At 43.1% G+C, this 12,106-nt stretch overlaps 1 protein-coding gene across 3 annotated transcripts in view; it reads left to right on the top strand.

Moving 5' to 3' along the window:
* NR6A1 (nuclear receptor subfamily 6 group A member 1) overlaps window positions 1-12,106 on the top strand; it is a 198,585-nt gene that overhangs the window by 170,466 nt on the left and 16,013 nt on the right. For all 3 annotated transcript variants that reach the window (XM_045846264.1, XM_045846263.1, XM_045846266.1), the window contains one exon: window positions 9,291-9,346. In XM_045846264.1, coding sequence (XP_045702220.1) covers window positions 9,291-9,346 — 56 coding nt within the window. The remainder of the gene's footprint in view (window positions 1-9,290; window positions 9,347-12,106) is intronic.

Below are 12,106 nucleotides of genomic sequence, written 5' to 3'. Positions count from 1 at the left end.
ATGCAGACGAATCTAACTGATGTACGAGGTCTACCTGCAGCACGAGGACATAAATCACATAGCCACACTGAAGGCAGTGGGAAGGTAGGAGCTGCTGACCTTGGAAAAACAGTGTTTTGATTGTATGCCATAAGGCTGAAGACAAAAAGAACTGCATACAAGCAAAGCACCCTAGTTCGTAAATCTTGCAGGGCCGTGGGCTTGGAATTCATCACTTTTCCTTGGATGCTAGGGTTGGACAAACAAGTCATTATATTGTAGATGATGAGAGTCTGGTTCCTCACCTCACCACGAGAAGGAAGTCATACATCAGGAAAGGGGGAGTCAAACCCCTAGTGCCAGACTGGAATCGGGGTACCCACATGGATTCGTGTTTAGGTTGGCTGATGAGAGTATGTAGAGGGAGGGGTGTGTGCGGATGCATGAGCTGAGATCAGCAGGTGCAGCGTTTTGCCATGTGTAATGCACACCCACGTTTTGGGCCTAAACTTTGAGGGGGGGAATCTTTCCTTTTAATTTTTTTTTAATTCAAGTATTTATTTATTTAGATACTTGGTTTTTTGTATTATAAAGGAATTTTAGCATTTGTTTTTTAACACATGGTACAAGAAATTTTATGTACTGGTACCACCCATGTATAATGCATATCCTTGCATTTCCCTCAGAATTTGGGCAAAAAAGTGGGTATTATATACAGCAAAATACGGGTAGGTATATAGATACTAGTCTGTCCAGAAAGGATCCAGCCATACACTGTGGAAAATAGAGGCATTTATTGAAGAAGATACAAAAAACCTTGCACATAGGACAATGACACCTCAGTCCCCACTTTGAAGTAGGTACCTTGGGACCTCACACAGTTCTCCCAAACACCATCAGAGATGCCCTGTCGTATTTTCCTGAATCTCATCGATGGCCTGAAATCTCTTCCCTCTCAAAGGTGATTTTACTTTTGGGAAAAGCCAGAAGTCATAGGGTGCCAAATCTGGGGCTGAGTCACCTGGGCGATTTGATGTTTTAGCAAAAAACTCTGCACCAGATGTGATGCACGAGTGGGTGCACTGTTATGACAAAGCTGCCAATCACCTGTTGCCCCTAGCTGCAGCCTCTGAATCATTCAGGTAGTTTCTGTGGAGAATGTTCAAGCTTAAACACAAAATTTGATGCAGATTTATTGATCTACTTGCTCAGTCATTTTGAATGCTACAGCCACACAGTACACATGCTCCCTCAAGGGTGTCTACTGTCCTGTCTACTGTTCCCACTGACTAGTACAGTGAAGTCGTCATTGTTCACGCATGCGCATTCCAGTCCACTCTCCTTGGCTGCCAGGTTACATTGATGTCATACAAACCATTCTTGATACATACATTCTAGCTCTGTCCATTGAGAGGGGCTAAAAGCAATGAGCATACCTAGCACCCAGATCTTGGTTTCTAAGTATCAATAAAAGGGAGGAATCATGACTCCTTGGACTACTGGTTGAATCTAGGACTGAGGTAGGAAAATGTGAGCCTGAGTAGGCCCTGACCAGGTTGTTCAGTTGGTGGAGTGTCACCTTGGTAGGCCAAGGTTGCAGGTTTGATCCCCAGTCAGGGCACATACAAGAAGCAACCAGTGAATGTGTAAGTAAGTGGAACAACAGATATCACTGTCTCTGTCTCTCTCCCTCTCTCCCCACCTTCCTTTCTCCCTAGAAATCAACAAATTAAAAAAAAAAAAAAAAAGATGAGCCTGGATCACTTTGTGGTGCCAGAAAGTGTTATATATTTTTTTAAAAAGAAAGAAAAAGAAGAAACGAGGGAAATAGAACAGTAGAAGTCCAGTTAGAGCTGCCGCAGACAAGATCCATTGGTACACGCCAAAATACAGAGAGCATAGGTTTAAATGGATACACTGTTTGCATAGTCTCAGAATATTTAGGAATTACAAAGAGAAAAATAAGTTTTGGTAGAGAATTCTGATAGATACCACTTTAGCCAAGTAATCAGGGTAACATCTCCAGTGTGCTGACATTGACATCATGTGACCCCCTTGATGTATAAATAGATCTAGATATTTCTGTGTATACACAAACATATACATAGGCATACACATGGGGATAAGCTCATTTCAATCTAATCTTGAGAAAACAGAGAAGCTCAAATTGAAAGACATTTAAAATAACTTGCATTCTACAAAACACTCTCCGAAAGTGTCAAAGTCCACAGAAGATAAGGAGAGACTAAGAAACTATCACAGATCGGAGGAGATTGTGGATCCACATGACAACTCCATGCTCTGTGGACCCCGGGTTGGATTCCAGAACAGAAAAAAGACATCCGTGAAACTGGGGGAGACGGAAGGTCTGTAACTTTAGTTAATAATAATAGTATTGTACCAAAGTTCATTTAGTTTTTGGTGAGCAGTCTTTGGTTTCGTAAGATGTTAACAGAAGGGGAAGCTGGAAGTAAGGTATGTGGAAATTCTCTCCACCATATTTTAAACTCCTCTGTAAGTTTAAACTTCCCTTAAAATTTAAAAGTTAATTAAAAAATGCAGCTGCCATGTATGAGTCAGCCCTGTGTTGTTCACCATTTCTGGACACAAATATCTTTTCAGACCTGAAAGTTGGTTGTTTATGAAACTAATTAGCAAGACATTGAGCGAGATTTAAATAGGGCTGTGAGTGGAGGCTGGGCCCTGTGTGTCCGTCCGCGTTGCTCACCCGGTACTCTGAACACACATTCCTCACTGTCTTACCATTTACAGGTAGAGGGGCCCCTTGGGGTGGTTGTCCAGGCCCTGCTGACTCTGGCATCAGCCACTTCATCCCTTCCTTTTTCTCCCTGCTGCTCCCCACATACAGTCCTCACTCCGTCCCAGCTCGCCAGCCCCGGGATATTTCTACTGGGGGAATTATGTATATGGGATTTTATCTTCCTGGAATACTCTACCCCCTCTTCTTCACCCTGCCGTATATGCTTTTTAAATTTTTTGGAGGCTCAGCTTTTATTTATGGCGCCCTCTAAGAAGCCTTCTCTGATACCCTCCTCCTACCAGGTGATCCTGTGCTTCAGCAGCCCCTTATTTCCCTCTGCCCTTAGCCCTGGTCACCTGTGCTGTCTCTGTCTGTTATTTTGTCTGCCCCCCACCCCCCGCCCTCATTTTCAGACAATGAGTCCCTCAAGGACTCGGACCAAGTCCTACTTCCTCTGTGTCCCTCAGCAGATAACACAGTTAAGGTAGGATGCACTGTGGTGCGGGGCCTGGGCAGGAAGTGGGATAGGAGAAATAAAATAGTCCCCTCCTTAATTGCAGGAGGTATGTCCTAGTACCCCCAGTAGATGCTTGAAAACCATGGCTAATACTAAACCCTACAAGGGAGGACCTTAAAAAAAAACAAAATTATCTTCTGGAGGGCAGGACCCTCGTAGTACAGGCTTCCCCCACTAGGTGAGTGCTCTAGGAACCCTTCTATATCAGTGTACCAGCTGGTGTTATGAGAGGCTGCGTTTGGCTTCAGTGAATTTTTTTTTAAGACTCTTTCCATGTGTTTGCCCATTTCGTGATGGCTGATTTATGAGTGCACCTGCCCACACAGAGCTGAGTGGTCAGCAGTTGTTGACCAAAATTGATCCCCATACCCCACCCTCCCTGTTCACCTGATCTTGCCCTCAGCAACATTTTTTTTGGTTTTCCCTGATGGTAAAAGTCCTCAAAGGGAGTTGTTTTGCTGATGTGGAAGAGGTGAAACAAAAAGTGGCAGAAGCACTAAAAAGGCATCAAAACCAATGAGTTCAAAAACTGTTTTCAGCAGTGGAAAAAACATCTCAATGGGTGTTTTGCCTCTTTCAGTCTCAGGCACTTCAAGAACCGTGGCCTTGGGTGTAGATACAGCCAAGTCCAAGAACCACACCACGCACAGCCAGTCCCCAAAGTGGTACAGAAATGGCATCAAGACACCCCAATCACAAAGATAGGAGTCTCTCGAGGGGGTAGACCCCAAGTTCCTGGGGAACATGCACTTTGCCAAGAAGCACAACAAGAAGGGCCTGAAGAACATGCAGGCCAACAACGCCCAGGCCATGAGTGCACGTGCTGGGGCTATCAAGGCCCTGGTCAAGTCCAAGGAGGTCAAGCCCAAGGTCCCAAAGGGCAGCAGCTGCAAGCTCAGTCAACTTGTTTACACTGCTCACCCCAAGCTGGGGAAACGTGCTCGTGCCTGCATCGCCAAGGGTCTCTGGCTCTGCCAGCCAAAAGCCAAGGCCAAGGCCCAAACCAAGCCCCAGGCTGCAGATGCAGCTCCGGCTCAGGGTCCACCTCAGGCTCAGGCTCAGGCTCCCAAAGGTGCCCAGGCCCCTGCAAAGGCTCCATAGTAGAGGCCTCTGTCTGCTGATGTGAGGACAGAAGGACTGGTGTGCCCCTGGGGCGGTTGTCCTCCTGTGGTGTTTGGGCAAATAAACCTGAGGCAGGGTCAAATAAAAAAAATAGGTGTATTGCATCAGATGGAGAGTGCTTTGAAGGTGACTGCAATTTAAACATGAGAGAGTAAATACACATTTTTTTATAGATAAATTCCAGGATTTTTTCTGTGGCCTCTTATATATACTATGTTTTTTCTATACATATATACCTATGATAAGGTTTAATTTATAGATTAGGAAAGTAAGAGATCAACATTAATAACTACTAATAATATAGAATATTCATAACAATATGCTATAATAAAAGTTTTGCGAATGTGGCCTGGGTTTCTCTTTCTCATAACCAAGGTGGCCAGTGGGTGGAGGGTGACGAGTGGGTGGATAGCGTACAGAGTGTGGGTGCGCTGGACAGAGGGATGGTTCCCATCAGGGGCAGGGCTGCACAAAGTTTCATTACACTACCCATAACAGTACGCTGTTCAAAACTTATGCATTGTTGATCTGGAGTTTTCCATTTAATATTTTCTGACTACAACCGTGGAGAGCAAAACCACAGACAAGGGGACTACTATACTGTAAAATCTTCAGAGGCAAGAGGAAGCTACACTGAGCCTCATGGAGGAATTCATGTCAGTTAAGTCATTATATGAAAAATGTAAAATTCCCTTAACTTTGTTGTCTCATAACTTCCTAGTTAACTAGTTGGAATTTCTAAAAGGGTTAAGGAAAGCTTCTTGGAGGATGTTCACGTTTGTAGAATGGTATTGTTGAGACAGGGATCTTGTGGCACCACCGTATCACTGACCCAGGATAAAGATGGAGCCCTGAGAAACCTCACAAACAGTGTTGAAGGAATAGGAGTTTGGGCTCCTTACAAACTTAAAGAGCCTTTTAAAAATGACCCCACCCCATCCCCCTTCTTGCCCTCTTTTCAGAGAGAGAGGGGGGAGTTACAGACATGCAAAGGGGGTTGCTTCTAACATAATCATAGTACTATTATCAAAATCGGGGACTTTGACATGACATAATACTATTATCTAATTAGCAGGCCTTATTCAAATTTTACTGATTATCCCAGCATCCTTTAGAGCAATTTGTTTCTTCTAATCTAGGAGCCAACATATCACATTTCGTTTTTATGTCTCTTTAATCTTAATCTGAAGTCATTTCTCAGCCTTATTTTCTCTTTTATAACATTCTCAATTTTGAAGAAAACAAGTTGTTTATTTTGTAGACTATCCCTGGACTGAGTTTGTCAGCTTCTTCACGATGAGATTCAGGTTACGCATTTCTAGCAAGAAGTCCATGAAAGTGACGTGTCCCCTCAGTGCATTATATCAAGAGCACATGGTCTAAGTCTTTCCCCTTATTCTTCATGTTAACTCAACGCGCTTGAGTAAGGTGATGCTGCCGGGTTTTTTCACTGTAAATTTTCTTTCTGAGTCGGGGCAGCAGCACGTAAGCAAAACAGCATGGCATGTTTAAGGACTAAAGAACAGTTCTCTGTGGGTACGTACAGTGTAACATTTGTGTCAAGAGATGGGGATGGGGAACCCCAGAGGAACCAGATCACAAGTGGTCTTAAGTGTAAAGCTAGGGAGCTCGGACTTAGCTTGAAGACCAGAGCGAGCCAGCAGTGGGTTTTGAGCAGGGTGTCGATGGAGTTAGCTTTGTGTCCTGCTAGTGTCTCTGGTTTCTGGATTCAGTTGGTTGCCCAGGCCTAAGTGAGGAATGGTAGATGCATGTGTTCCCGAGCAGAAAGAGTATTTGTGCTTCTGAGCAGATAGAAGAACCATAACTGGTGCCGCTCTCTTCGGGTTGGACAGTAGGTGCAGCAGACCATTTCTGTGCTCTGGTACCCAAAAGCCCTTTGTTTGCTTGTTTCTTTTTAATCAGTTCACTACCAGAAAGACTGACTCTCAGCCCTGCTGAAACACTTGCTCTTAGCCCGGTGTAGCATTGCAGAAAAGCACAGCTTGAGAATCAGAAGAGCCAGATGGAAACCCCAGCTCTGTCGGCCCTTTCCTGAGTAACCGTGAACAAGTCCCTTGACCTCTCTGAGCTTCATTTTCTTCATCTCTAAGCTGCATAGGATAATATTGATGTACACCTTCCAGGGTTGTTCTGAGGATCAAATGCGATAACCTGTGAGTGCATTATAGGCTTTATAATGCGACCCAACTTTCCGTTTTAGCAGAGGCGCTGTGACCCGTTGTGGTGCTTCCCATACTTCAGGCAGTTTCATGCCGTCCTGACAGATTCTAGCATCTCTGACTAAGCCAGGACTGTTTACTTTTTATTTTTCTTTAAATCAGTTTTTTAGAAAAAGTTTGTCTTCTTTTTTTAAATATTGTTAGTTTATTTTTAGAGAGGGGGAAGGAAAGGAGACAGAAGGAGAGAAACATCGATGTGAAAAAGACACACTGATCAGTTGCCTCTCATACCCCGACTGGGCACCAAACTGGCAGCTTAGGCTTGTGCCCTGGCTGGGAATCGAACCAGCGACCTTTTGAGCCACTCCAGTCAGGACAGAGTTAATTTTCAAAGGGAATTTTTTATCTCTTTGGTGAATGAAAAATCAGTACTTTTTAGTGCATGTTAAGATAAATGTATAATTAAGGGTTTATCTGTGTACCACCTAAAATTATGTCTTTCTGGTGGGATGCACACACTATAGGAAATACTGGTGCTGGCAAGAAGCTGGCCTTAGTCTGGTAGCCTGGGCCCCAACCCTGATCTTGCTGTTTAGTTTCTGTCACCCGAGGCAAAATAGTTCATTCATTTCTCTGGCCTTGGGTTCATCTGTTCAATGGGAGTGATACTGATACTTTCCTAGTGGGTGTATGAATGGGGTTGAGGGACAACATGAGCTTTTAAATACCGGCATAAGAAATTGCCAAGATGTAAATCTTCGAAGCTTATGGCTCCTTAAACAAAGAGGAAAGCATGTCGAGTTCCTTCACCATCTCCAAGATGGTGAGAGGGAGATTTCACGTGAAATATATTCGGTGTTTTATATGCCAGTGATCTTTGTTCTGTACCTGTGAGCTGAAGCAGAGGCATGTGGGGTGTTGGTATTAGAAACAGAAGTGCCTGAAGACTGCCATTGATCCTGGGACAGGAGAGAAAGGAATTAAGGCTTTTCCAGAACTTGAAATTAAGCTGAGAGAGAGCTCCCAGACAATCAGGCATGCTTCTACCCCTGACATAGGCTGTGTATTTTTCTTACTCCAAATTCACAGCAGTCTTGTAAAAAAGACTATGTTGACTTCATTTCACAGATGAAGCTACTAAGACTCTAGCAAAGTTGAGAATGGAACCTTGGTTTAACTTCTGTGTTGGGAGAAAAGGGGCTGGAGAGAGGGAAGGATTAGTTACTGAGTACGTGCGTACTTTATAAGCCAGGCTCTGTGCGTGGAGCTTTAGCTGTATTATTTTATATATAATCCTTACAATAACCCCACAAGACAGGTTGCAATAGCCCCTCTTTATTTTTCAGTAAATTTAATTTATTCTGAAGTTTTATTTATTCAGAGATGTGAAGAAACGTGTCTGTAATTACACAGATGAGGCAGACACAGGATTTAGGCTCAAACTTACCTAATTCAGATATAATCTAAGGATACCACAATCAATGTCTCCTTTAAGGGGAATGAACTTCCTGCCAGCCTTTCAGTTATCACAGGAATCGAGTGTTACACCTGGAGCCCTCACCTTCTCAGGCAGCCAGCGCTGCCCGAGGACTTTCTACGTCTTTGTGGTAGTTTTTTTTCTAGTAGGTATATTATAGCAAAGCTTGCTGTCATGTGATGCCACCCTTCTAACCACCCTCTGCAGTGATCATCATGGATTTTTAAAAAATGCCAGCTTCACTTGCCCTCTTCTGCATTCCATCTTATCCTCAGGTCCCTCTGCTGAAGTCCATAGTTTCAGCCTGATATTCAAGGCTTTCTGTAATCCGGCCCGACCAGCCTCATCTCTTGCTGCTCTGCTCTACACAGGCGCGCGCACACAAACACACACGAGCCAGATTGAGCCACTGGGGAATTCCCAGAAACAGCGCTCCATATTTACTTTCAACTCACAGCTTTTCTGTGCCCTGTTCCCTCGGTCTGGAGAGGCCTTTTTCTGTCTGCATAAATCCTGTTCATCTGTTAAGGTTCAGTTCAGAAGTTGTCTTTCTAGAAAGCTTTGCCAAACACCAGAGCCTTTCTATAATTGCAAATCAAGAGTGTCTTTTCTGTGCCCCATATTAAGGGCTCCGTAAACAGTGAAAGTGATAGTATTAGTAGTTGTAATCCTTAGTGAGGCTGGTACCGTGTAAAGGATGCTTTTTACAGTCAGAGAATGCTGAACAACTTTGTACTTTCGTTGAATCACCTGAGTGGAAAGTCAATGGTAAGGGAACTCCACCGACTGCCCTTGTAAGGAGAAATGAGTGAAGTCAATATTCTAATTTAAAATCAAACAAAAAATGCTGTTCTCTTCATTCTACAAATTAGACTCAAACTTTGACTGGAAATAAAAGATATGTAACAAGGAACATACTCTTTCTATTCCTGTCCTTCAATTACCGGTCTTCAGCTGCATTATCCTGATGGGATATGTTTAACTGTGGGGCTGTTAATGCTGTCTCCTGAGCTGAGCACACTGAATGCACAGTGTGTGTAGTGTGTACCTAGCACCCTGGGGACCTAAAAGTATCTGCTGCCTACGAGGTGGCCTGGAATAATGGAAAGAATATGTGCTTTGAGGCCAAAAAGGCCTACGATTTACTCTCAGCTTCACCTATTACTACCTTGTGCTTTTGGCCAAAGAAATTCTCTTTTGGTGCCTAGCTTCTGTGAGCATGGTTCTGACTCTCTTGCTTACGTTTCCTTCCAGCAATCAGAGAAGACGGCATGCCTGGGGGCCGGAACAAGAGCATTGGGCCAGTCCAGGTGAGTTCTTGGCCTCACTCTGTATGATCCATTCCGGAAGCCTCGGGTTTTAGATGCTCCTGTAGCTGCTCACCTTGATTCTGTCAACTGCTGCTGGGATTGCTGGGTCATGTGGTACTTACAGTTTTAATTTTTTTAATTGTCCATATTTGTTTTTTTATTGTGCAATTACAGTTGCCCCCACTCTCCCCCCATTACTCTCCCCTGCCCTGTCTACCCCCACCTCCCACATTCAGCTCTCTTGCCTGCCCCGCCCCCCGGTGTCACTGTCCATGGGTGCTTTATACACGTTCCCTGGTGACCCTTCCACTTCTTGGCCCAGTTATCCCCCTCTCTCCTCCCCTCTGGTTTCTGTCAGTTTGTTCTTTATTTCCATGTCTCTGGTTATGTTTTGCTTACTTGTTTTGTTGATTAGGTTCCACTTGTAGGTGAGATCATATGGTATTTGTCTTTTGGGGGGAAACGTCCATACTGTTTTTCATAATGGCCATACCATTTTACATTCCCGCCGGCAGTGCTCAAGCGTTCCCGTTGTCCACATCTTCTCCAGCATTTCTTTTCTGGGTTTTTTCTTCTTCTTCTTCCTGATAATGACTATCTTAATAGATGTGGAGTGATATCTCATTGTGACTTTGATTTGCATTTCCGTAATAATTAGTCATGTTGAGCATCTTTTTCTATACCTGTTGGCTGTTTATATGTCTTTGGAGAAATGTCTCTTCAAGTCATTTGGCTTATTTTTTTAACCCTCACCCAAGGATACGTTTATTGATATTAGAGAGAGGGGAAGGGAGAGAGAGAAACACTGATGGTGAGAGAGAGACATCAGTTGGTTGCCTCCCATAGGCGCCCTGACCAGGAATCAAACCGATAACATTTTGGTGTATGGACGATGCTTCAACCAACTGAGTCACCTGGCCAGGGATTGATTGGCCATTTTTTAATCAGGTTATTTGTTTTTTTGTTATTGAGTTGCAGGGATTCTCTGTGTATCTTGGATATTACCCCTTTATCAGATACATGGTTTGCAAATATTTGCTCTCATTCTGTAAGTTGATTGTTCATCTTGTTGACCATGTCCTTTACTTTGTGGAAGTACATTAATTAGATGTAATTCCATTTGTCTGTTTTTGCTCTTTTTGCTTGTGCTTTTGGTGTAATAGTCAAGAAATCATTGCCAAAGCCCATATCAAAGAAGCTTTTCCTTCTTTGTATTTTTTTAGGAGTTTTATATTTTTAGATCTTACATTCTGATACCACTTGTTTAAGAGACTATTCTTTCCCCATCAAAGATCTTGTGACCATATATGCATGAGTTTATTTGGGGGCTCTGTGTTCTATTCCCTTGGTCCATATGTCTGTCTGTATGCCAGTACCATACTGTTTTGATTACTATAGCTTTGCAGTGTAGTTTGAAATGAACTATAAGGCCTCTAGCTATGTTGATTTTTCTCAGGATTGTTCTGGCTGGAGTTCTTTGTGTTTCCATAAAAATTTTAAGATTACCTGGCTGGCATAGCTCAGTGGATTGAGTGCGGGCTGGGAACCAAAGTGTCCCAGGTTCGATTCCCAGCCAGGGTACATTCCTGGGTTGCAGGCCATAACCCCTAGCAACCGCACATTGATGTCTCTCTCTCTCTCTCTCTCTATCTCCCTCCCTTCCCTCTCTAAAAAATAAATAAATAAAATATTTAAAAAAAATTTAAGATTATATTTTCTATTTCTCCAAAAATACTATTGGGATTTGGTAGGGATTTAGCATGCGCATTTTAACAATAGTAAGTCTTCCATGTGACACAGGATATCTTTCTGTTTACTTATGTTTTTAATTTCTTTCAGCAGTGTTTAATTTCTTTTAACAGTGTGCAGGCTTTTAACCTCCTTAATTAAGTTTATTCCTAAGTATTTTATTCTTTTGATACTATTGTAAATGACATTGTTTTCTTAATTTCCTTTTTAAATAATACATTATTAGTGTAAAAATGCAACTAATTTTCATATGTTGATTTTATATCATGCAACTTGCTGAATTCTTTTTTTAGTTCTGACAGTTTTTTGGTGGAATCTTTCGGGTTTTCTACTTACAACATAATGTCATCTGTTAACAGAGATCGTTTTACTTCTTCCTTTCTGATTTAGATGTCTTTTATTTCTTTTTCTTGCCTGGTTGCCCTTCTAGGACTTCCAGTGCTGTGTTGAGTAGAAGTGTTAAGAGTGGGCATCCTTGCCTTGACCCTGATCTTCGAGGAAAAGCTTTCAGTTTTCACCATTGCACATGGTGTTCACTGTGGGCGCGTACCCTGCCTGGCTCCCTGTGCATCTCTTGACTCTGGGCAGAGTTGAGGGAGCTGATGCTCAGAGGAGCCTGTTTCATCAGCCATTGCATTTGACTTACTGACACCACTGGGCATTTAATTTTCCTTTTAGCCCCTTACTGTTTCTAGGGTGTGTTAAAAAGAGAGCTGTGCTTGCCAAGTTCTTAACTGTGTTTAAGCATAATTAAAAATAACAAAGAATACGCCCTGCCTGGTGTGGTTCAGTGGATTGAGCGCTGGCCTGTGAGCCAAAGGGCCGCCGGTTTGATTCCCAGTCAGGGCACATGCATGGGTTGCAGGCCAGGTCCCCAGTAGGGGGCATTCGAGAGGCAGCCACACATTGATGTTTCTCTCCTTCTCTTTCTCCCTCTCTTCTCCTCTTTCTAAAAATAAAATCTTTTTTTAAAAAATAACAAGGGATAGAATTTTCACTTATTGAGCACCT

The sequence above is a fragment of the Phyllostomus hastatus genome, unplaced genomic scaffold (genome assembly GCF_019186645.2).
Source record: "Phyllostomus hastatus isolate PE091 unplaced genomic scaffold, TTU_PhHast_1.1 phas_contig_495, whole genome shotgun sequence".
In the NCBI taxonomy this organism is placed as follows: Eukaryota; Metazoa; Chordata; class Mammalia; order Chiroptera; family Phyllostomidae; genus Phyllostomus; species Phyllostomus hastatus.
This window is presented reverse-complemented; position numbering and strand designations above follow the sequence as displayed.